This window comes from Mobula birostris, chromosome 31, assembly GCF_030028105.1.
Source record: "Mobula birostris isolate sMobBir1 chromosome 31, sMobBir1.hap1, whole genome shotgun sequence".
NCBI classification, from domain to species: domain Eukaryota; kingdom Metazoa; phylum Chordata; class Chondrichthyes; order Myliobatiformes; family Myliobatidae; genus Mobula; species Mobula birostris.
In genome coordinates, this window is record NC_092400.1 from 3625132 (window position 1) to 3651932 (window position 26801).

The 26801-nt window shown below is 43.8% G+C and overlaps 1 protein-coding gene across 1 annotated transcript in view; it reads right to left on the minus strand.

Annotated features, from left to right (window-relative positions):
• Positions 1 to 24227, minus strand: part of LOC140190705 (solute carrier family 2, facilitated glucose transporter member 11-like) — a 51786-nt gene extending 27559 nt beyond the window's left edge. The window contains exons 1-5 of the mRNA XM_072247522.1: positions 24126 to 24227; positions 18354 to 18452; positions 11354 to 11514; positions 6436 to 6560; positions 4532 to 4661 (exon numbers count right to left, since the gene is read on the minus strand). Of these exons, the coding sequence (XP_072103623.1) occupies positions 4532 to 4661; positions 6436 to 6560; positions 11354 to 11514; positions 18354 to 18452; positions 24126 to 24227 (617 nt within the window). The remainder of the gene's footprint in view (positions 1 to 4531; positions 4662 to 6435; positions 6561 to 11353; positions 11515 to 18353; positions 18453 to 24125) is intronic.
• Between the last annotated feature and the right edge of the window lie 2574 nt (positions 24228 to 26801).

The following is a 26801-nucleotide window of genomic DNA, read 5'->3' on the forward strand; positions in this document are numbered from 1 at the left end:
CTGGATACTAGGGAGGATTTCCTTAATAGAGAACTCTGCATGACTCTGTTTAATGTGCCCAGGCTGATGCACGGGCTGCTACCACATGGTCCTTAACAGGTGAGGGTCAGGGTGCGGTGGCATGGAGTGCAAGATGAACCAACCACTCACTGCTGCAGCCTTCCTCCTTTTGTGATGTCGTCATCATCTTCCGCCAGCTCCACTGTCGAGGTCTTAGTTGGATCACTCTTTGTCTGGAACTTCCCCCTTGACCTTATCGCCATGGGTAACCCTACCAAGAGCTGAGCACCAGGATGGCAAATCCCCAGAAGGCATTGCTCTTGGGATCTCAGGAACTCACAAGCCTCTCCACCGAGGCAAGGTGACGACCCTTGGAGAAGATATCGCTCGCCTACGCATTGGGGGCAATGTCCATTAACCTAACAGCAAGACTGAGAGAGGAACCCAAAGTTACTGGAAAGTCATGTGAACTCCACACAAACAGCACTGGAGGTCAGTATGCAAAGCGCTGGAGGAACTCAGGAGTCAGGCAACAGCAAATATTTCCACCACCATCTTTGTGCAGCTATCATCAGGCAAGAGGGCCAGAAGTCAGAACAGCTACTTCTCTCAATCTTCCAGGTTCTGTGCACAACCCTATTCACCTCAGTTTCAGTTCAGCAAGATGACCACTTTGCACTAAAATGGCTTTTACACTTTAGTCCACTTTATTGCGCTTTGGGTCGAGACCAGGTGAAAAGTATGAACCCAAAATTGGCCTGTCCATTTCCAGATGCTGACCTTTGATTCCACCCACGACAATGGTGTTGTCAGAAAACTTAAATATGGCATTGGAGTTGTGCTTGGCCACACAGTCATTGGTGTAAAGTACTAGTTGTAGTACTAACGTGATCGCGGAAGTTGAGTAAGATGTTCTCCTGAGAGATCGTCTATTGATGGGTCCTCAGGCTGATCCGGGACCCACAGATTCTGCTGCAGTGTGGACATGAGTAAGCAGTGTCTGTGGTCAGTGGCTGGGTCTTTTGGTTCGTCAGTCTCTCCTTCCAGAGCCACCGCTTGTTATCTGCGGCACAGCGGAGTTTGTTCTCATGTAGCACAGCTCCCTCTTGAACAGATTTCCTCCAGGTGTGTCTAGTGAGTGCAATGTCTTCCCAGTTTTTAGATGTAATGTTGAATTTCTTCAGGCTGAATTTGATGTTTCCTTTTCCCACCGGGGTTTTGGTGACCTTCCTTCAACCATATACAAGCTATACTTGGACAGCCTTATGCCTGGAGTTATCCAACCTCTGGGGTGTAGCTGGATATCACCAGCTTGATAGATACAAATAGCATAACCATGAGCTCACTCATCCCTTCATCTTCAATATCTAATTGTTTTTACCTCTCAATGGATCTGCCAAACATGCTGAATTCCAATCAAGCACTGAGGCATCCAATGTGATGGATAAGAAGCTAGAAGGGCCCTTCATTCTTTTTCTATTCCTCAATCTGTTTACCTTTTCATCCCCACCTCTTCTCTTACCACTGTCTGGTGCTCCTTCTCCTTCCCTTAATCCCGTGGACCACTCTCCTTTCCTCTTAGATTCTTTTCTCTCCAGCTATCACATCCCAGCTTCTCACTTCATTCCTTCTCCCACCCATCTGCCTTCCGCATCACCTGGTCTCACCTATTACTTGTCAGTTTGTATTCCTTCCTCTCCTGCTGCCCCCATAACTTCCTTATTCCGGCTTCTTCCCCTTCCTTTCCAGTCCTGATGAAGGGTCTCAGCCTGAAGCGTCGACTGTTCATTCCCCATTCCTCTCCATAAATGTCACAGTAAGGAGGGCTGGTGTCATGGTCTGGTTCTTATTGTAGTCTTTTCTGCAGGCTGGTCAATTTCAATAACTGAGACGTGCTTCACAACGAAACAACTCAACATGGCATGTAGTAGCAATGTCTTTTATTGAAACTTTTCCAAGTATTTTTCCCAAGCATTGCTCGATGCCTTATCATGATGCGTGTAGCATACACTCATAATCTTCCGCACAAGGCTGATGTCATTGCCATTGTCCATTTATTGAAAGTGACAGAAGAACGTCTATGTGCCTGAAATATAGCGGCTTGTTCCACAATCAGGCATCCCCTTGTTGACAAGGACTGCAGACTGAATGCACGATATTTTTTTGAAAAAGAACCGAGATATTCTCAGCATTGCCCTTGTTACCTTTTTATCCCTCCAGCCACATTGATAGAATAAACTGAAGTAATTGTATCTCTCTGTGCATCGTGATACTGACTACTACAATAAAGTACCACAGTAACTACAAAGATAATCCATGGTCATGATCAATGCTGTAGAACTGTACTTTCTTCATCTTCACCACGTTTCTACAGAGTCAGGGTTCCAGTGATGCTAGAACCATTAAGTCCTTAATTTTTATATGAAGCAGGGGTTGGTATTCAGTGAAAATGGTATTAGTATGTATCCTGCATTCCATCAATGTCATTTCATATATCTTGTTCTTCTGCAACAAGACCACTGGCTTACATCTAAGAGCGAAGCACAGTTCTCCATTTCACAAATATACCATTAAGCTTACTCTGTGAGACCTGTGAAGACAGCAGCAAGATCAGCAATCCCCTCGCTCCCTCCTGCCTCACTGATGAATTCCACAATGGGCAGCTAATCTGAAGTGTGACCAGTAGGTACAGATTTATGAATATCTGATTCATAGTTGGGGTGTGTCTCCCTTTGATTTTCTTTCCTCCAACAAAAATGTTTCATCCATGGAACCTCTTCTTCAATCAAGGCCACTTGTCCCAGAAGGGCTCTTATTGCCCTTCCAAAAATCCTCACCAGTAAGTCTCCAGCCTTTACTGTACCCAGTCTGTTCAGAGAATTTATCTTAGATAGTAGACTGTGTCCCAAGTGTGGGTGGTGCCAACAGGATCAGAAAACAATTCATTTTGGATGAGAATAACTCATGAGATCTATCCAGCTCACTGTTAAGCTGCCACAGTTGATTCACAGAGCAAAGGCGAGATTCATTTTTCCAGGTGCCTTTGTTACAGCAGCATGGCCCCTGACTACGGAAATGATCTCTCTGCTTATAGAAAGCCAAACACTCCCACACTTCCTCTACACCTATCACTCAGCCCTCTCTGTGTGTGACCGAACCCATACTCAGCACAACATCACATGGAGCCATAACTAACACGCCAGTCCAGACCTTCCTTTTAGATTCCGTAGGAATCTGTCACTAATCTGTAAATATTCCAGCAAAGTATACAGCATTATTAAAAGTTGATTTACATCAAGCTGTCATTTACCCAACACAATTATTGGTTTACAATAACAATTAAAAATTACACAAGAGCAGGTTAAAAGAGTATTACTGCAACTTGCTTCCTCTAAACTTACCAGAGATGTAGCAAAGAAACTAAAGGTTACAAATTTCACGTACCAATTTTGTTACTCACCATAACAACATTTTCTTTTTTTAAGATAGCTTGTTAAATCTCTATAACTGTGGCCACATCCTTGTTCTGTGTCCAGTTTCTTCACCCATCAGAGATGCTTACCAGCCCCTGGATGGTCTGGTTGTCCAGCTGTCAAACATTTCCTTCACATCTGCAGCCATGTTCAGCCTCTTTCTAACCATCTTGCTTTCATTTATATATTTTACCTCTGAAATTACTCAGGTTCACAAGCAGCCATAACCATTTATTTCATAAAGAACATGAGCAAAGGTCTGTCCCCTTGAAATGAAAGACGGTGAAGTGCCAGCAGACACTGTGTACAGGTTGACCAATGTAGGGATTTGGAAATGGGGCGCCATTGGTGCAGAGGACGAAGTGTTGCCGTAAAGCAGACTATTCATTCGCTGGTGCACAGCTCGTTCAGTGGTGAACTGCCACGCCAGTGAAGCAGTCTAGGGACAATGTTACCAGCCAGAAAAGTTTTATGTTTTACCAGTGAGCCCTGCAGCATGGGTTTGGTTGTAGGACCACGGGCAAGACTAAGCAAGGTCATGATGTCCAGTAACTTGTCACCATTCATGACCCTATCACCATCTCCAGTGAACAGAGAGGGAAGGAACCTGCTGGACAAACTGGGAAAATATTCTTATAAAACACCAGTGCTCAGGGATCGGCTATCAGATAGAAGGCAAATAACTTGCCACTGTGGAAGAGGAGGCATGGTGAGGGTTTGATCTGCCATCCACTCAGACTGAGCAGATATATGACCAAGGCACCCTCCAATGGCAACCTGAGATGGGGCAGAGTAGAAAAGAGCAGTGAACTCCAAAAAGCAGCAGGGACTTCAAGCCCTGGAGTTACCGTGCAATCCCAAATGTCGGAACACTCTCTTGAAGCACCTCAGACCTCTCTTACTGTTACATCTTAATGTGCAGAACTGCCACTCTGAATGTAGAGTTTCCTGAAGCCCCTTAGTCTCTGAGTGAACTCTCCTCCCACACCAGCAATAACCTGGTGGCCATGTAATCCCACCGGTGTAAGAACGCGCTGGAGCATCAGAAAGGGACTGACCTGAGTCCAATGATCTGTCCTATGCATTTACCCAGGGAAATGAATATTGCTGTGGTGATGGTCACAAGGCCTCGTAACTTCTTTGGAGAACATTCCATAAGGTACATACAATGAATATTCATACCATTCCCTTCAGATAGAAAGGAAATAATGTTAGTCAGACCCATTATTGGCATGCTGAAGGAACTTAAGATGTAAATTACATAAAGTGCTGGAAGAACTTGTCAGGTCAGGCAGCATCTGTGGAGAGAAATGAACAGTCAACATTTCGGACGGAGACCCTTCAACAGGGTTCTATCAATAGATGATGCCTGACCTGCTGAGTTCCTCCTGCAGTTTGTGTGCATTTCTCTGGACTTCCAGCACCTGCAGAATCTCTTGTGCTTAAGATGTAAGTCTCCATCAGCTCAACCGGCAAGACCTAGTGGTGCTGAAATTCTGATTATTTGACACGGCAGGTTATCCCGAACGGGGAGTGTGGGGCTCGTCAAGTGGAAGAAAGACCTAAGCGCAGGAAGATAGCGACATCAAGGAGAAAGTGGCCCTGGACAAGAAGAATGCCAGAACAGGAAAGGAGTGACCCTGGACAAGAAGAATGCCAGAACAGGAAAGGAGTGACCCTGGACAAGAAGAATGCCAGAACAGGAAAGGAGTGACCCTGGACAAGGAAGAAAGCACTGTCACAAGATCAAAGGAGAGTAGATTGTTTGACATGAGAAACAAACAGGAAGATGTGTGCAAGGCAGTATCCATGGAGAAAGAAAGAGAATTAAAGGTTTGGGTCAGTGACTTGGATCATTGGGTTTCCCCGTCCACAAAGGAACTCTCTCTGGGAAAGAAGGGAAGTAATCTCAGGTGAGAAAGGAACTGACCCTTGGAACATTGTTCTATAATTTATGCTTCTCGTCAATGCCTTGAAGGCAATAGTTGCAATAACTGGGAGGAATTAGGGCACATTTACAGAACACAGAACTTTACCACACAATACAGTCCCTTCAGCCCACGTTGTTGAGCCAACTTGCTAAACTACTCAAAGATCAATCTAACCTGCCAACTTAACTCTCCATGTAACCTTTCACAGAAGGATTTAGTTCTTAGCAGAGGCACTTTCACAGGACCGAACAGCCAGAGGAGGGGAAATTAAATCGGAGGAAAGGGGCAAGGTTTTTGTCAGAAGTGAGATGTTAATCTTGTGTGAGGGGGAGGGAAGGTTTCAATGTCACTAGAAGTGGGAAGAATTTAAGGTAAGTAATGGAAGGTTCAATGTCCTGGTCATAGAAGAAGGTGGCTTAATACCATAGGAGGGGCAGTTTATTGTTACATGAGGAACGGTTTAATGTCATGGGAGGGGAGAAGGTTGAGTCTTTTCTTCAGAATGGAGATTTTCAGACTTTTGCCGCCCACCTTTTGATACAGAGAGTTCAGTGTAAGAATATGTAATGAGCAGCATAGGTTTACAGATTTTTATGTCAGGGCTCATCAGTATTAGCTTGGTCAGGTGTGGCAGCAGGGTTAGATACATTAGGAGCACTTAAGGAACTCTTGGATGGGCACACGGATGATGGAGAAATGGGGGGCTATGTAAGAGGGAAGCGTTGGATTGATCTTAGAATGGCTTCAAAGGTCAGCACAGCATCTTGTGGGCCAAAGGCCCTGTATTGTGCTGTAGTGTTCTATGTTCTTCTAACAGTTTTTTCCTTCCTCGTTAATATCAGTTCACATTTCCTCCAGTTACTCACGGTACATTGTTAAAATCTAAACATAGCAAAGAGCTGAGCTCGGAACCTACTTATGGAAAACAGGATCGGAGTTGCAATGGAGTTTAAATATGAAGCACATACAATTGCATTAGAAACATCATTACTTACAATCTTGCCACAAGGTTAAAGAAATATCCCTGGTACCTGCATTTACTCCATACAGGAATCTCGCCACAAGGATCATCTCAAAGGACTTTGCCATCCTGCTGAAACCCACTATTACAGCTCCCACTATTGCCACAACATTGTTGAATATCAGACTGTTCTTCCTGCAATGCAATGCATTTGATTTGAAAAGACCACGCAGCAGACCAAACACATCACAATCCTCTCACATTGACCACCGCTCGCAAAGCACAACACTGCAGTGGCAGATGTTAGTAAATGAGTAAACCTGCCTCAGGAAAGTAGAAGAAGGGAGGTATAAGTGCAGAAGAGAAAGTGAGGATAATACATTGTTGATAAATAACCCCTACCCCCAAGCAGGAGGAGCAGACAGCAGAAATAACTGTTGAGGAGCTGATTAGTAACAGCAGAGGCCTAAGTACGGTAGTAAGAGAACATGAAGACATCAGATCTGGAGCAAAGAACCCACTCATAATATCTGGCCCAGAGCAAAGATCCTACATCTGACCCAGAGCAAGGACTCCACGCATGGATAGGACCCCACCCATAACATCCGACCCATTGCAAAGGACCCCACGCATGGATAGGACCCCACCCATAACATCCGACCCATTGCAAAGGACCCCACCCATAACATCCGATCCATTGAAAAGGACCTCACCCATAACACTTGATCCATTTCAAAGACATCACCCATAACATCCGACCCATTGTGAAGGACCCCACCCATAACATCCGACCCATTGCAAAGACATCACCCATAACATCTGACCCATTGCAAAGGACCCCACCCATAACATGCGACCCATTGCAAAGACATCACCCATAATATCCGACCCATTGCGAAGGGCCCCAGCCATAACATCCGACCCATTGGAAAGACCCCACCCATAACATCTGACCCATTGCAAAGGACCCCACCCATAACATCCGACCCATTGCAAAGAAATCACCCATAACATCAGACCCATTGCAAAGACATCACTCATAACATGCGATCCATTGCAAAGGACCCCACCCATAACATGCGACCCATTGCAAAGACATCACCCATAACATCCGACCCATTGCAAAGACATCACCCATAACATCCGACCCATTGCAAAGACATCACCCATAATATCCGATCCATTGCAAAGACATCACCCATAACATCCGACCCATTGCAAAGACATCACCCATAACATCCGACCCATTGCAAAGACATCACCCATAACATCCGATCCATTGCAAAGACATCACCCATAACATGCGACCCATTGCAAAGGACCCCACCCATAACATGCAACCCATTGCAAAGGACCCCATCCATAACACTTGATCCATTTCAAAGACATCACATCACCCATAACATCTGACCCATTACAAAGGACCCCACCCATAACATCCGACCCATTGCAAAGGACCCCACCCATAACATGCGACCCATTGCAAAGACATCACCCATAATATCCGACCCATTGCGAAGGACCCCACCCATAACATGCGACCCATTGCAAAAGACCCCACCCATAACATGCGACCCATTGCAAAGACATCACCCATAATATCCGACCCATTGCGAAGGACCCCACCCATAACATGCGACCCATTGCAAAGGACCCCACCCATAACATGTGACCCATTGCAAAGACATCACCCATAACATCCGACCCATTGCAAAGACATCACCCTTTATAGCCGACCCAGTACAAGGACATCACCCATTATAGCCGACCCATTGCAACAACCTGCACTGCATCCTACTCAGAGAAAAGGTTCTGACCACACAATCATGCCCAGGGCAAGGACACTCAGATCTAGAGGAAGGAGTGCACCCACACTAATACACCTACACCAGGACCCTATCCATGTAATGGAGGTCTTGTCCCGAGTATGATCGAATGAATGGGTGCCCTGTGCTTTTTGCAATGCGTATATACTGTACGCCCATGCTCTGGGTCTGATTGTATGGATGGTGACTTTTCTCCGCTTACGTTTCTTGACTTGGGTGTAATGGTATGGAGAGAGATCCTGTTGTGTGTGACCCTGTGGACAAAGCCCTTGGTTTAGGCAAAAGGAATTAGAAACAGGTTTAATATCATCGGCATATCTCGTGAAATTTGTTGTTATGCCGCAACAGTACATTGCAATACATAATAGTAAAAAATGTAAATTACAGTAAGAAGTAAATATATATTAAAAAGTTAAATAAATAGCACAAAAAGAGAAAGAAAAGTAGTGAGGTAGTGTTCATGCATTACATGTCCATTTGGAAATCTCATTGCAGAGGGGAAGAAGCTGTTCCTAAATTGCTGAGTGTGGTTCCTCAGGCTCCTGTAACTCCTCCCCGATGAGTAAAGAGCACGTCCTGGGTGATGTGGGGTCCTTAATGATGGATGTCACCTTTTTGAGGCATCACTCCTTGAAGATGTCCTGTTGTGTCACCTGCAAATTTATAAATGGCATTTGAGCAGTGCCTAGCCGCACAGTCATGGATGTAGAGAGAGTAGAGCAGTGGGCCACGCACACACCCTTGTGGTGTGCCAGTGTTGATTGTCAGCGAGGTTCCGATCTGCACAGACTGTGGTCTTCCGGTTAGGAAGTCGAGGATCCAGTTGTAGAGGGAAGTATGGAGGCCCAAGTTTTGGAGTTTTATGATCAAACCTGTAGGAATGTTTGTGTTAAACAATGAGCCGTAATCAATAAACAGCAGCCTGATGTAAGTATCAGTGTTGTCCGGGTGACCCAAGACCGCACGAAGAGCCAGTGAGATCACGCCTGCTCTAGACCTATTGAGAGAATAGGCAAGTTGCATTGGTCCAGTTCCCTGCTTAGGCAGGAGTTAATTCTAGCCATAACAAAGCACTTCATCACCGTAGATGTGAGTGCCACTGGGTGATTAGTCATTGAGGCAGCTCACTCCGATCTTCTTGGGCACTGGAATTACTGCTGCCCTTTTGAAGTAGTTGGGAACTTCTGACTGTAGCAATCAGAGATTGAAGTACCCTTGAACACCCTCGCCAGTTTGTTGGCAGGGGTTACCAGGTACACCTCGGAAAGGTGCACCCTCCTGAAAGACATTCTGAAGTCGGCCTCCAAGACAGAGATCACAGGGTCACTGATGCTGCAGGGATACCCATAGCTGTAGCTTCATTCTCCCTTTCAAAACGAGCATAAGTGGCATTGAGCTTATCTGGGAGTGAAACATCACAGCCAGTTATGATGTTAGGTTTTGCTTTGTAGGAAGTACTAATTGCCTGCAAACCCTGACATGCATCCAATTCTGCCTCTAAGCTCAATCAGAATTGTTTTTTTTTCTCTTGAACTAGACCCCCCGTAAGTCATAAGTCCTGCATCACCAGACTTGAATGCCACAGATCTAGCCCTCAGCAGACTACGAATCTCTAGGTTCATCCATGGCTTTTGATTCGGGTGTGTAGAGTATGCTCTTTTAGACACACAGGTTTTGAAGAAGTCAGTGACAAATGTAGCATATTCAATCAAACTGGAAGATGTATCCCAGATACAGTCCGGTCCACCAACTCAAAGCAGACCTGGAAGTGCTTCCCTGCCTCCCTTGTCCATATCTTCTTGGTCCCCTCTACTAGTGCTGTGGCCTTCAGTCTCTGCCTATACTCAGGGAGTAGAAGATAAAGATCTCTTTTAAAGCTTAACTTTATTTGTCATGGGGACATTGCAACATCAAAACATACAGTTTGTCTCATTTGTGTCAAATCAAACCCGAGAGGATTGTACTGGGCAGCCTGCAAGTGTTGTCATGCTTCCAGGGCCAATGTAACATGTCCACAATCACTAGCCAGAACACATATGTCTGTGCAATATAGGAAGAAACCAGAGCCCTAGAGAAAACCCATCAGGATAACGTACAAACTCCTTACACTCATACCATGGAGTGAGCCTCTATCCACTCCCACACCCCTCCACTCCTCCATCCACTCCACACCCCTCCACTCCTCCATCCTCTCCCTCACCCCTCCACTCCTCCATCCACTCCACGCCCCTCCACTCCTCCATCCACTCCCTCACCACTCCACTCCTCCATCCACCCCCTCACCCCTCCACTCCTCCATCCACTCCCTCACCTCTCCACTCCTCCATCCACTCCCTCACCTCTCCACTCCTCCACCCCTCCCTCACCTCTCCACTCCTCCACCCCTCCACTCCTCCACTCCTCCATCCTCTCCCTCACCACTTCACTCTTCCATCCACTCCCTCACCCGTCCACTCCTCCGTCCACTCCTTCACCCCTCCATCCTCTCCTTCACCCCTCCACTCCTCCATCCACTCCACACCCCTCCACTCCTCCATCCACTCCCTCACCACTCCACTCCTCCATCCACTCCCTCACCCCTCCACTCCTCCATCCACTCCCTCACCTCTCCACTCCTCCATCCACTCCCTCACCTCTCCACTCCTCCACCCCTCCACTCCTCCACTCCTCCATCCTCTCCCTCACCCCTCCACTCCTCCATCCTCTCTCTCACCACTTCACTCTTCCATCCACTCCCTCACCCCTCCACTCCTCCATCCACTCCCTCACCCCTCCACTTCCTCCCTCCTCCACCCTCTCCCCTCCACTCCTCCATCCACTCCCTCACCCCTCCACTCCTCCATCCTCTCCCTCACCCCTCCACTCCTCCATCCAACACTCACTTCTCCACCTGATCTCCATTTTAATCCCACATTGCCTCCATGCAACCCTTCACCCTCTGCATTGACCATCCATCCACTCCCTCATCCAGATGTAAACATTCAAGGAAGTCAATGATCATCTCAGGCTGGAGAATGGAAACCTGTGTGAGATGGCATTGGCATCTGAAATATTTCCAGTGCGCCTCTGGAATGGGAAATTCACAATTTTAGTCCAATGTTTCTGCACAAAATCAGGCGAGCACAGACAAGGGTAGCAAGTTCTGAATGAGTCTGTTCTTACCTTCCGTATCTTGCTGCCAGATGCCCGGCAATGAATGCTCCAAAAATAGCTCCGATTGGATACATTGATACAATGATCGACCAGATTGTTAACATCAGCTGCTCTTCCATCACAGTGCCATATCGTTCCAACCAGGTCTCATTGATAAAGTACTTAATGTACTGGAATTAGAAAGAATTGAGCTGAGATGAATATTGCACTTGTACAGTGAAATGTGTCATTTCCATTTAACAACCATTACACCCAAGAGCCACCACACTTTCAGCACCAACACAGCATGCCTGCAATACTTGACAGGATAACACAGAACACAGCAAAACAGAGCCTACCAAGCAGCAAATGCAACAATAGCAAAACGAGCCCCGTTCCTCCTTCCCACTCACCCAGCCACCCACACACAAACACAGCCCTCCAACCCCAGGGCAAGCCGAATCTAGCCTTCCACCTCCAATGGACTCTCAGATTCGCAGATGTTGGGCTTGGACTTCTCCAGCAGATTCAGGGCTCCGGCCATCGGGCCTCATCTTCAGAACTTCCAATCAATCTTTGGGCTTCGATCTTTGTTATCGATCCCAGGCTCACCAGTGAGGATCCTGAACGAGGACACCAAACTCCAGACTTACCAACCACTGGGCCTTCAACTCTGGTCTCACCAACTCACATAACACACATTAGTGCTGAGGACGAGAGTCTCTCTCTATTTTTAATACTTCCACCTTACCGCAAGCAATTGTTTTCTTGAATATCCAATCATCTAGACAAAATGGAAAGCTCCACTTGCCTGGATGAGTGTTTCTCCTACAAGATGTTCAGTACCACCCATGAGGAAATATCCCACTTGATTGGTACATTATCCATCATCCTAGACATTCACTCCCTTCACCATGATGACATGAGAAAAAAAGATGACTGTGTTCAGCAGGATTGTATTTCTTCAGTCCTGCTAAAGGGTCCCAGCCCAAAATGTCAACTGTACTCTTTTCCATAGATACTGCCTGGCCTGCTGAGTTCCTCCAGCATGTTGTGTGCATTGCTGAACCAACTACCTACCTGTTGAAGCACAGCGAGATGTTTGAATTGAAGAAAAGCATTGCAAGAAATGGTCGAGTTTTAATAAAGGCAGAAAATGGATACATTCATGGGTTCAACAACAATGAATACCAGCTGACAATAATCATAAATAAAAGAAAGCAGAAATGGCCATCTACATCAGAAAGATAGAAGCATTCGATTGCATACAAGATAACTGGAATATGTATAATGAGTGAATTGAACAGTATTTCACAGCAAATGGAATAGCCGATAAGAAGCCAATGCCAGTTTTGTTGAGTGCGATCGATGGAAGAGCAGACAGTTTGCTTAGAAGTTTGATTGCTTCAAACAGACAGACAAAAATAAATGGTCTGAACACAGGGAAGAGAAAAAGATAAAAAGTTAAGTTGCAGTTTTAAAATTGAAATAAGATTCACTGATATCGTGAACATAATGTAAGAACATTTGGAACCAAAGCCATTGTTGATTGTAGTACACTTTAGGTTTCATAAGCAGAATCAAAAGGAAGAGGGAGCCCATTTTGTTGTACTTGGCTTAACTTAAGAGATTGTCTGAGCATTGTTAATTCAACAATGGGGTTAATGATGCACTGAGGGATCTTTTAGTCTGTGAAATCTTACAGGAAAGCATTCAAAAACAGCTTTTAACTGAGGCACAACTCACATTTAAAAGAGCAGATGGAATAGCTGTATCAATGGTAACAGCAGACAGAGATGCAATTGAATTGCAGTCAAGAATAAAAATGAATGTGAACAAAATTGCAATGTCTAAACAGAAATCAACCTAGCCAAACAACTTGTGTTACTGTTGTGGCAGAGGCTCACATACACCAAATCAATGCAGGTTTAAAGGTAACAGTTGCAGAAAATGCGACAAAGTAGGACACATACAAAGAGCATGTCTGGCAGACAAAAGTAAATGGACTGCACAGGGAAGAGAAAAAGATAAAAATTCAAGGTGCAGTTTTAAAAAAGAGCGTGTTGTTGATGAAAAATCTGATAATGATGCGAGTGGCAGAGGACGGACTAGAGTTGAGATTTACAATGTGAAAATTAACACCAAGCAATATGATTTCATGAGAAGTGAACAGCCAATTAATTAAAATGGACACTGGCTTGGCTGTTCCAGTCTTTCCATAAAATGAGACTGAAACACATTTCAAAGGTATTGAAGATATCCAATTAAGGACTGCAGGAGAAGAGATAACTCCAGTGGGAACGACAATCATAAAAGTGAAATAAAACAACCAACACACCACATAGAGCTTGTAAAAACAGGAGGGCCAGCATTGTGGGAGCATGAGTGGCTGAGACAACTGCAACTTGATTGGAGCCCCATCCCCCACTGTTATGCCACATATCCTTTAATAGAGTCAACTGAAAGTGAATTAAGAAAGGTACTGGATGGATGATAACACTGCAGTGTTCAGGGATGGTAACTGGGAAACTCAAACATATCAAGGATCAAATAGTGTTAAATGAAAATGCCACACCCAGGTCTTGCAAAGCCTGTCCAGTTCCTTATACTATCCTTGATAAAGTAGTTAGTGAGCTAGATCTCGAGGAAGTTGAAGGAATTCTTTCCAAGGTTGAGTGGAGCCCATGGGCAATGCCGGTGGTCCCAGCAGCCAAGAAGAATGGGTTTGTCAGTATCTATGGTGATCTTAAGGTCACCATCAACCCAGTACTGGAGGCAGATCAATACCCTCTGCCCAGGATAAAGGATATCTTTGCAAACCTTTCTGGAGGAAAACACTTTAGCAAAGTGGACTTAGCTGAGGCTTACCTACTGATGGAGATGGAAGAAGGGTCCACAGTGTTTCTGATCATAAACCGTCACAAAGGGCTTATTTGTGGAGTAGCATATGCACCTGCACTCTGACTATGGACCAAGTGATGCAAGGCTGTCCAAGTACTGTGCTACCTGAATCACGTTGTTGTTACTAGTCAGGATGACAAGGAAAATCTCTGACATTTCAAGAGAGTGTTAAAAAGATAAGAAGATTGTGCGCTCAGAGCACGCGGCAGCAAGTGTGAATTTATTAAACCAAGCGTCACTTCCTGGGGTCACACCATTGACGCACAAGCATTACGCAAGTGTACTGAGAAAATTTAAGCAGTGGTGGATGACCTAAGGGCAAAGAACACGTCATAGTTGCAGTTGTTGTTTGGATTTGTCAATCACTATAACAAGTTCCTGCCAAACCTGGCTTCTGTGCTCCACTCCTTGAACTCTTTATTACAGATTAGGAAAAAAATGGCAATGGACAAAGCACTGTGAGGTGTCTTTCCAAAAGGTGTAAGAAATGGTGACGTCAGACACTGTACTCACACATTATGATCCACATCGTCCAGTGAAGCTTGCCATGAACTGTTTGGGATCCTAACACTTCCAGAAGAAAGGTACCCAGAGCTGCCAGAACCACTTCTTGCAGTCCAGAGTCAACTCCTACAACCATCATGGGGGCCCCAGAAACTGAGAATGTCTCACATCCACGTCTCTCCTGCCAAGCAAAGTGACCCTCAGCCCACCCCCCACCACCCGTCAGGAAAGACATTATCCACAAGAGTAAGAAAGCCTTCGCAGTGATTAAATCTTTAGGCCTGAATGGAACAACTTAAAATTGCTATGCAGAAGATGTCTATATAATAGTTGTATTATATAGTATATTGTATACACGGTATATATTTATATAAGTTAAGATGCATTCTATATTGAGTTGGAGTTTACAGTTAAGCAGGGAGGACTGTTGTGTATTTCACCTGGAGTATTGTGTGCAGTTTTGGTCTCCAGGGTTAAGGAATGACATCCTGGCTGTGGAGGAGGTGCAGCGTAGGTTCACTAGGTTAATTCCTGGGATGTCAGGACTGTCTTACGCAGAGAGGTTAGAGAGACTGGGCTTGTACACGCTGGAGTTAAGGAGATTGAGGGGGGATCTGATTGAGACATATAAGATTATTAAGGAATTGGACAAGATAGGGCAGGAAATATGTTCCAGATGCTGGGAGAGTCCAGTACCAGAGGGCATGGTTTAAGAATAAGGGGTAGGTCATTTAGGACAGAGTTGAGGAGGAACTTCTTCTCCCAGAGAGTTGTGGAGGTGTGGAACACGCTGCCTCAGAAGGCAGTGGAGGCCAATTCTCTGGATGCTTTCAAGAAGGAGCTAGATAGGTATCCTATGGAGAGGGGAATCAAGGGTTATGGGGACAAAGCAGGAACCGGGTATTGATAGTAGATGATCAGCCATGATCTCAGAATGGTGGTGCAAGCTCGAAGGGCCGAATGGTCTACTTCTGCACCTATTGTCTATTGTCTAATATGTTAGTAATATAGTAAATATATTGTTTAATTAAGGATCCTTTACGTAAATATTTCCTTAGGAGTTACAGTATCTGTAACAATATGTGAATGGCATGATTCATTATGCTGTCACGCCATACACGTGTGCCTCGCTTAAAAAAAATCAAACTTGACATGTTATCTCCATGCTCCTACCTTTTACTTTCAATTAGTTTTTATGCCTTAGAGTTTCAAAACATAACAAAGAGCCTGTGAGACAACAAGGACAGTCTTGATTTATGCTGCCATGACATATGCTTACAAAGAAACTACAGGATGACAGAACTAGCTATGCTTCAAGTTACTGAAAATCTACTGAGCATATACAAATATATAGCACAAGCTAGCATAAAGAAAGAAAAACTACAAGAAAAATAACAATATAGACTCCACTCCAGCATTCCTCTACGACAGCCCAGGCTAGTTCATTGACGCCTCCTAGATCTGTCTCTCTCCCCTAACACCAAGAGTGCCAGGAGCACGTTACAGGTATATTCTATAATTTCTCCTCTGGCTCACAGGTCACCCTGACTTGTCAATTCAGTATATAGTCATTCCTTCTGTTGTGTATTTAATATTTCAGTAAAATTTGAGAAATCTTCCATATACTGTAATTCATTGCGGGTTTTATGTAAAAGTATGTGAATTGCATACCATGTGATATGCACACGTCTCGCTTAAAGTGAATTCGAAATTAGACTCTCATTTCTAACTCCCATATCTTCCATTCAATCAGTTTAACATTCTGAAGCTACAAAGCATAACACTGGCGAGGAGGTATTTTTAAAGCACACCCGAGACGACTACCGACCTATTGAACTGCAGCAAGACACTCGAACTAAAAAATAATACAGCACAGCACGTGCAGAGATGGTTGAGTTAAAAATAAAAGCAGCCCAGCATGTGTTCTTCAGAAGGGAAGAAACGATTGAGTTTAAAAAAACAGAAGAATTCATGGGTTCATAAACAATGAGTACCAGGTGATAATAATCATTAAAAATGCAGATATAGCCGGCTACGTCAGAAAGATTGGCTCATGTAATTCCACAAGAGATAACAGGCTGTTATCTGGGTATACTGAGATAATGATCCCTGGTATAATTAGTATAAACAAAGGATTATGAATTAAATAGCATCACTTCACATTCCCTCCAAATCAGTCAGCATCCTGACTTAGACACAGTCACTGTTCTTTCATCACTGCCAGAAATTCCCCTTTTTAACATTGTCAGGAGAAAATCATCATCACAACTAGAGCAGTGGGTTCAGTGGTAGGGCTTTTAATTGTACAACAAAATGAGAATTTGACCAAATTACCAACCTCTCCAAACTCTGCCCTCATGTCAGGAACAAGCCATTTATCCTGCAGGATCCCAAAGGGTTGAATGGCCTCCCCTTGTCCTCCTGTGCCTTAACACCTCCAACGTATTAAGATAAATGGAGGGAAATTTTAAATAAATATCACAGCACTGAAACTTCTGATTAATTGTGCCCTGGCATTCCTGGAATTTTGCAGAGATTTTTGCACACTTGCAACATTGAAATAACACGGACCTGCCACTCCATGCAAGCAAGTTGTCTTTAAAGCCTAGGGACTGGCAAAGGAGATGTGATTCTTTTTGTGATTTTTATAAATGATTTGGATGAGGAAATGGGAGGATGGGTTAGTAAGTTTGCAGATGACACAAAGGTTGGTGGAGTTGTGGATTGCATAGAAGGTTGTCATAGGTTGCAACGAAACATTGACAGGGTGCAGAGCTGGGCTGAGAAGTGGCAGGTGGAGTTCAATCCGGGAAAGTGTGAAGTGGTTCACTTTGGAAGGTCAAATTTAAAGGCATAGTACAGGGTGAATGGCATGATTCTTAGCAATGTTGAAGAACAGAGGGATCTTCGGGTCCACGTCCAAAGATGCTGTGCAGTTTGATAGGCCTATGGTGTGTTGGCCTTTGTTAAGTCAGTGGATTGAGTTCAAGAGCCGAGAGGTAGTGTTGTGCCTCTATACAGCCCGGTGTGTTCAATTCTTGTTGCCTCATAATAGGGATGCTGTGGAAGCATTAGAGGGGGTGCAGAGACAGTTCATCAGGATGTTGCCTGGATTGGAGGGCATGTCTTTTGAGGAAAGATTGAGTGAGCTAGAACCTTTCTCTGTGGAGCAAAGGACGATGTGAGCTGACTTGATGGAAGTGTATGAGATGATAAGAAGCATAAATCAAGTGGCTATCCAGAGGCTTTCCCAGGGTGGAAATGAGAGGGCATCATTTTAAGGTGATTGGAAGAAAGTATAGGGGGGAGTGTTAGAGTGACGCTTCTTACACAAAGAGCGGTGAGTGCATAGAGGGGCCCTGATGGTAGAGGCAGATACATTAGGGGTTTTTAAGAAACTATTAGACAGGTGCTTGAATGATAGAAAATAGAGGGCTGTGTAGGAGGAAAGGGTTAGATTGATGTTAGCGTAGGTTGAAAAGGTCATGGGCTGAACTGTGCTGTAACGTTTGATGTTCTATGCTCTAAGAGTGGACCAGGTCCTTAATAAACTGCACCTTACCAATGAGTCAATGCCATTGCATTGTCCCTTACTAATAAGCAATAATAAGGCAGGTCTACTCACAATTGATGGTGCGTTAATGAGGGACATATTGAGACCATGCTGAAATGTTCCTCCCATCCCTGTGGCAATGATCAGCAGCAGGAGAACCTTCAGATGGAACTATATGTGGAGAAAGTATCATTATTCATAAATGTAGCCATTGTAGGAATTAACATTCATACTTGCTGAAAGATACTGAGCTCATTTGATCTCATATTTCTATAATACCAACCGTGACCGATTTCTATTAGAGCATCTTCTATGATGCCATGGGTCTTTGGTCTTGCCCTTCTTTATATTTCCTGGCAACACATTTTAGATGCTGATCAGGATTTGTTTCCCAGCAAAGGCCCAGATTTAACTTACTGATGATGTTAAGTACCCGAGATCATTTTACCATCTCTTACACAATCTCTCTGCTATATGAACATCTGGATCTTGAAAAATTCGCTTGGGAATAATAAAAGCAAGAGTCTCATTCGGATCCTTAAAGCTACGCTGTGACTGATCAGTGTCTCCATTCCATTTTTCTGCCTTAGTTCCTTATCCCTTGATGACCCTACTCTGCAAAACAAAACATCCTCTCAACTCTGAAAGACCCAATGGGCAGAGCATCCACAGCTTTTATTGGGAAGAGAATTACAAATTCCTGTGAAATTATATCTGGTGGAACTGCTTTCTGGTTTCATTTCAAAGACCATCTCTAATTTTAAGATTTGTCAGCTTTATATGAAGGTGATTATAGGTTATTCGTGTTTCACTTCTGGTTAATGTTCAGCCTGAGCAAGAAATGATTATCTAAGTTGCAAAGAGTGGTTCACCCCTCTATGTATAAGTCTTCAGAAATCCCTTCCCTTTGTCCTTTGATCCCTCTTTTGCCCATTAGAAATAAAAATGAGGAACATCATTGTTGGTATACAGAATATTACAGTTTTTATAATTATAATCCATGCTTCTAGTTAGGAGCAGGACAGGTTATTTGTGAGATAAAATCCTCAAATGCCATGATGAGACCACTCTCAGGTTGGAGGAGCTACACCTCATATTCCATCTGGGTAGTCTCTGACTTGTTGGCATGGACGTCGATTCCATTAATTTCTTCCCCACCCCTCTTTCAGCCCTTTACCCCTACCACTCTACCCTGGTGGTGGGGGAAGTTAATGTTTAGAGTGATTGATGAGGCACCAGTTGAGCATGATGTCCCATCCTGAATGGTGTGGAGGTTCTCAGGAGTAGCTGAGGGTGCTTTCATCCAGGCAGCCGGAGTATAATCTATCACACTCCACACTTTGGACATGAGGCATCAGGGAACAAATTACTCAGCCCCTGACCTGTTCTTGAAGTATCGTGTGATTTGGCCAGTTTAACTCCTGGTCATTGACAATGGCAATGGATTGAATGTTAAGGGTAGATGATTAAGATCAGTTCTGTCAGAGATGGTCTTTATCAAGTGCCTCTGGGGTATGCAGATTTAGAGAAGGTGCAGAGGAGATCTACCAGGATGCTGTCAAGACTGGAAAGCATGTCTTATGAGCATAAATTGAGTGGGCTAGGGATTTTCTTTCTAGAGTAAAGTTGGTGACTTGATCCAGATGTACGAGATGATAATAGAAGCATAGATCAAATGGATGGTCAGAAACTTTTTTCCCAGGGCAAAAATAGCTAATATAAGGGGCATAATTTTAAGGTGATTAGAGGAAAGTATAGGGGGGATATCAGTGGTATGCTTTTTATACAAAGAGTGGCATGTGTGTGGAATGCCCTGTCAGGAGTGATGGCAGAGGCAGATACACTAGGGACATTTAAGAAATTCTAGGTGGTAGGCACATGAATATGGATGATAGAAAAATGGAGGGAAGGGTGGGGTAGGTTAAAAGGTCAGCACAGTATAATGGGCCAAAGGGCCTGTACTGTGCTGTAGTGCCGTAAGGTGTAATTTAGCAGTCCAAGCCTAACCACTGTCTAGATGCATGAAAGCATGTTCTGCTTCATTTGCTGAGGAATTCAGAATGGAAATAAATATTATGCAATCTCCAGCTTTCTCCTGACCTTCTGATCATTGCAGAAGAGCTGAAATGGTTGATCGCAGGACACTGCCTTCTGGGTTGTGATAAATGATCTCTGACAACGCAGCCAACTGACTCCATGAAGAGTACAACTCCAGTCGCTGGAGTGGTTCTGCTGAGGCACCTTAGTGCCACACTTGTCAGATGGTATGTTGGCATCAAGAGCTGTTACTCCAGTCTCACCTCAGTAAGTCATCGCTTTGGTTGACACCTGGTCCACGACTGTGATAGTCAGCAGCCGAATGGTCTGTGTGAAAGTCCAGCAGGGCATCAGCGATCCAGCCAACATGAGTAATGACCATTCAAGAGAAGTGGTGATGGCAGTTTCTACCAGATTGCAGATGATTAAGAGAAGACTGGTCGGGTGCTGGGGAACTTCACTAGACTTGTTCTGGTTTTGGACAACAGCGCATGTTTGGGCTATTTTCCATGTTGTGCAGTAGAACAGACTGGCTAGAGGCACAGTTAGTTTTGGAGGACAGAATCATAAACTGAAGAACTTTCCAGTTAGTAAGTCCCAAAGTAGAACAGCATATAGCAGTGACAGACTGCAAGCAGACACTGCTGGAGCCTTCATCCAATCTTCTGACCTGTATCTTGCATCTTCTGACTTGTATATACAAACCTCCAAAAAGTAGCCTAGATGTGGGATGTGAATTACCATGGGAGAAAGAAAAGGCATGCAATAAAGACAATGTTATGATAGTCATGGGGGATTTCAGTATGCAGGTGAATTGGGAAATCAGCCGGATCCCAAGACAGGGAATTTGTAGAACGCAGAAGAGATGTTTTTTTAAGAGCAGCTTATGGTTGAGAGCACTAGGGGAATGGCAATTCTGGAATGGATGTTCTATAATGAACCAGCTTGGATTAGGGAGCTTCAGGAAAAGGAACTTTTAGGGGACAGTGATCATAGAATGACAGAATTCTCCTACATTTTGGGAGGGAGAAAATAAAGTCAGGTGTATCTGTATCACAATGGAGTAAAGGGAATTGCAGAGGCATTAGAGAGGAACAGGCCAAAGTTGACAGGAAGGGGACGCTATCAGGAATGATGGCAGAACAGCGGTGGCTGGAGTTTCTGGGAGCAACTCGGTGGATGCAGGATAGATGCATCTCAAAGATGAAGGAGTATTCTATAGGGAAGATGGAGCCACCGTGGCTGGCATGGGAAGTCAATATCAGCATAAAAGCAAAAGAGAGAGCATATAATATAGCAAAAGTTAGTGAGAAGTTTTAGAATTGAGAAGTTTTAAAAAAATAACAAAAGGCAACTTAAATGTCATAAGGAGAGAAAAGATGAAATATGAAGTTAAGATAGCCAATAATATAAAAAGGATACCTAAAGTTTATTCAGATGTATAAAGAGTAAAAGAGAGGTTAGAGTAGATATCAGACTGCTGGAAAATGAAGCTGGACAGGTAGTAATAGTGGACAAAGAAATGGCAGATGAACATAATAAGTATTTTGCATCAGTTTTCACTGTGGAAGACACCAGCAGTATGCCAGAATTTCAAGAGTGACAGGGGGCAGAAGTGAGTGTTGCTACTAGTAGGGAGGAAGTGCTTGGGAAGCTGGGAGGTCTGAAGGTAGATAGGTCACCTGTACCAAATGGACTACCTTCAGGGTTCTGAAAGAGGTAGCTGAAGAGCTTGTGGAGTCATTGTCAATTGTCTTTCAAGAATCTCTAGATTCTGGAATGGTTCTGGAGGACTGGAAAATTGCAAATGTCACTCCACACTTTAAGAAGGGAGGGAGGCAAAAGAGAGGAAATTATAGGCAAGTTAGCCTAACTTCAGTGGTTGGGAAGATGTTGGAGTCCATTAGTAAGGATGAGGTTTCAGGGTACTTGGAGGCATGCGATAAACTAAGCCAAAATCAAAATGATTTCCTTCAGGGAAAATCTTAACTGACAAATCTGTTGGAATTCTGTGAGTAAATATGCAGGATAGACAAATGAGAGCCAGTAGATGTTGTTTACTTGGATTTTCAGACAAGGTGTCGCATATGATGCTGCTTAACAAGTTAAGGGCCCATAATATTACAGGAAAGATACTAGCATGGATAGAAAGATTGGCTGACTGGCAGGAGGCAAAGATTGGGAATGAAGGGAGCCTATTCTGGTTGGCTGTATGTGAGTAGTGGTGTTCTGCAGGGGTCGGTACTGGGACCAGTTCTTCTCACTTTATATCTCAATAATTTGGATGACAGAATTGTTACCAAGTTTCCGGACATTACAAAGGTAGGTGGAGGGACAGGTAGTGTTGAGGAAGCAGGGAGTTTGCAGAAAGACTTAGACAGATTGAGAGAACGGGTAAAGAAGTGGCAGATAGAATATTGTGTAAGGAAGTGTATGGTCATGCACTTTGGTAGAAGAAATATTTTCTCAATGGGGAAAAACATCAAAAATCAGAGGTGAAAAAGGACTTGGGAGTCCTCGTGCAGGATCCCCTAAAGGTTAACCTGCAGTTGAGGTGGTGGTAAGGAAGGCAAATCCAATGCTAGAATTCATTTCGAGAATGTGAATCTGAATCTGAATCTAAATCTGAAGCTGAATCCGAATCTGAAGCTGAATTTGAATCTAAAGCTGAAGCTGAATCTGAATCCAAAGCTGAATCTGAAACTGAATTCGAAGCCGAATCTGAATCCAAAGCAAAGCTGAATCCTAATCTGAAGCTCGATCTGAATCTGAATCTGAATCCGAATCTGAATCCAAACTGAACTGGTGCTGGGACTTCTTTTAAGGAATGCCATGGTTATTATAGTGGTTCACACCACGTGCAGAGCTCCACACCAGAAAAGTTTTCTCTGGACTTCCCCCTTAGGTAGCCAAGCACCCCATGTGAAGAGATGTTGGGCAATAAATGGCAACCTGAGCAATGCCACCCACAGACCAGGAATGAACATGTGAACTCAACATTAGCAAAATTCCATTGCATCTTCATAAAAAAACAGCTCAGCTTAGCCACACTTCCACAGTCAATGTTCTATCCTATGATGAAAGTTGCCTTCCTGATGATGCAATTAGCAGTGTTACTATTTTTTTTTATCAACATACCAATCATGGTCAAAATGCAGGAATATTGTGAGGAATATGAAGAGAACATGTCAAAATACCAGGCAGTGTACAAAATACAGCTGAGATGTTCAGAAAGTGCCAAGAGGGTGCACACTATGTCAAATGCTATGCAAATGTCCAAACCACCAGTTGATTAAATGATAGAATCACAGAATTGTCAGCACAGAAGCAAGCCCTACGAGCCTAGCTCACCCATGACAACCATAATGCCTATCAGAATCACCCCATTTGCACACACAGCTTTGATTGACATGTTTCAATATTTCATACTGACAATAAGCTAAACTGCAAGCACTTGACAGCCAGACTTTGGAAGCCCTGGAGCAAATTGTTAATGGGAAGACGGCAATGAAGAGAGAGTCTCCCTTCCTAAAGAGTGGCTTGTGGGTGGCTGGGAGAGGGCACGTGTGGTTTGGTATACAACGGTGGACTTTAACGGATTTGCTGAGCATTTTAGACGGCGCGCTCTGCAGACGCTGTGCGATGCTGGTGGAGGGAGGGAATGGTTGAGAGAGCTCCAGGCCTGCACTGCCCTTATCCTACAAGTGGAGAATATTCCAACATTTCCCTGCCTTGCGTCTCACAGATGGCGGAAAGGCTCTGAGGTGTAAAGAAATGTCACTCACCACAGGATACCCAACCCCTGACCTGCTCTTGTCGCCACAGGATTAATGTGGCTGCACTGGTTGAGTTTCTGGTCAGTGGTGATGCCAGGGTACTGAAGGTGGGTAACTCGGGGTTGACCTCCATTGTGTTATGGTTGGCTGTTGTCCGACATCAGGGTAGTTTGGATATTACTTGCTACTTCTCAGCACATGTCCAAAATCCCAATTCAGATAAGAGACTGCAGATGTATCTCCTCTGGATCTTTCTCCATACACATATTCACCTTCCTTTGGACAATATGTGGTAAGTGCAGGAGCTAGATTAATGGCATTGCTTTTTTACCGATAGTCCCATTTTTCATGGATTCTCCATAAGAAATGCTTTAGTGTGGGACAAAAGGGAAAAACAAGTGTAGGACAATGGGAAAGGTCAGAGGAGTGACTGAATTGTTAGATAGCCAGTACAGTACAAGTATAATGGGCCAAGTTGCCTCTCAAATTGTATTTACACACTCTACTAGGTACACCTGTGTATCTGCTTGTTAATGTAAATATCTAATCAGCCAAACATGTGGCAGCAAGTCAAAGCATATAAGAATGCAGACATGGTCAAGAGGTTCAGTTCTTGTTCAGACAAAACATTAGACGGAGGAATAACCGTGATCTAAGTGATTGTGACTGTGGAATGATTGTTGGTGCCAGATGGGGTGGTCTGAGTATTGCAGAAACTGTTGACTTTCTGGAATTTTCATGCTCAAAAGTCTCTAGAGTTTACAGAGAATTGTGTGAATTACAAAAAAAATCCAGTGAGCAGCATTTCTGTGGGCTGATAGGAAGGTGACAGTAACTGAAATAACCACACATTACAACAGTGGTGTGCAGAAGAGTGTCTCTGAAACCACAACATGTCAAACCTTGGAATGGACAGACTAAAGCAGCAGGGGACCACACCTGTACCTAATAAAGAGGCCACCGAGTGTGCTTCTGGGAATCCAGCTGCAATACAGATTGAATTTTCAATATTCTACACGCTCCAAGTTTAATTAGAAGAGATTAAAACTAGTGCATACTGTGCATGAATAAGAAAGAAACAATCAGCTTCGAGAAATAACAATGGAACGCACAGGTGTGGAAAACATTGGAAGTGCATTCTTTTCCCACGAAGTGACTTTTATGATATAGTGTATTTTATAACATAGTGTATTCAGTGTAGTTCTCTGAATTTATATCACACAGATACGATGAGAGATGAAGCCAAGGTCAGTGCATGAATAAGTAATCCCTGGGTAGGTGGGTGAGGGGGTGTCACCACATGCTGGTCCCTGTTCGTTCATCCCATTGCTACACGGGCAGGGAAAGACTGACATAAAACCAGTTAGCTATTTCAATTAATAATTCCTTTACAGGTGCTTTCGACTGTAAGGTGATTGCCTTTGATTTGGCAGATTTAATGTCCTAGTCCACTTTCATAAGTGACTATGGAATGATCAGCTGAATGGTGGGTGGATGGAAATGAACAAATCCTTTGTGCTGTTGTCCGTGGGAAATGTGACCACCTAAGCAGTTAACTTGCTTTCAATAACAAGAACAGATGGACTGGAGATTACATAAACACACTTTGCGAGTTAATACTTATGAGGAAGTGGTAAACAAAGTTGAATAGTAAAAGGAACTAGTTAGCGGAGCTTTTATTAAGATCACGATTCAACCTTATACTTTGAACATTCAGCTCTTGACAGTTTGGAGTACAATCCAGTGATTTTAATTATTCTTCTCCCAACATTACCCTCTGTCTGTTTACTTGCACTCAGTAATCTGAACTCATTTCTTTTGGAGCGAGACTGATTTATGCCAATGGGCATGCCATAAAAGATTCAAAGTACTACAAGAGAAAAAGACATTTGAATTTACATGGTATTTATGTCACAAAGATATCCCAAAGTGTTACTGCCATTGTAAGAGGAGATGAAACAAATACAACAAACTTCCACAACAAGCACATGAACCAATCACATCTTGCCAACATACACAAAATGCTGGAAGAACTCAAGTCAGGCAGCATCTATGGAAGGGAGTAATTAGTCAACCTTTCCAGCTGAGACCATTCATCAGGATGACTCTGTTTAATTCCCTCCATAGGTGCTGCCTGACCTGCTGAGTTCCTCCAGTAATTTTTGTGTGATCTTTAGCATCTGCAGAATCTCTCTGTCTACATTGTTCTGATGTTCTGTATTGATCTGACTCCAGGCTCTCTGGCCCTCTACCATCAAGCATTTATCTCCACAAAACCCATTTCCTATAGCACTTAGTCCATTAATTCCTTTGCTTTGGGATTGGGGGATTTAGGGTTTTTTTTTTCCTTCAACAACTCAATATAAAAACATCCAATGGAACTGATGGGGATGTTTGGATGAATGGGAATCCGTGGCAGTTAAGGAGTTAAGGAAGTAAGATTTTGGATGAAGTTTTGTGTCGGCTAATGAGATGTGTATTTGGTTCATTTAGATATGTCTTAAATGTTGAGAGAGCAGCTGCCACTGCCACACTGAAGCTCGATACAATATTATTTTTACCATGGTTAATTAAAAATCACAAGAGACAAATGCAATTACATTTTGGTTTGAAAATGAAATACCCTGAATATGATGCGGAACTATTCCAAATAGAACAGTCAATGTATTAGGTTGTAAATTAATTTTCAAAGCTTTAGAAATTGTAG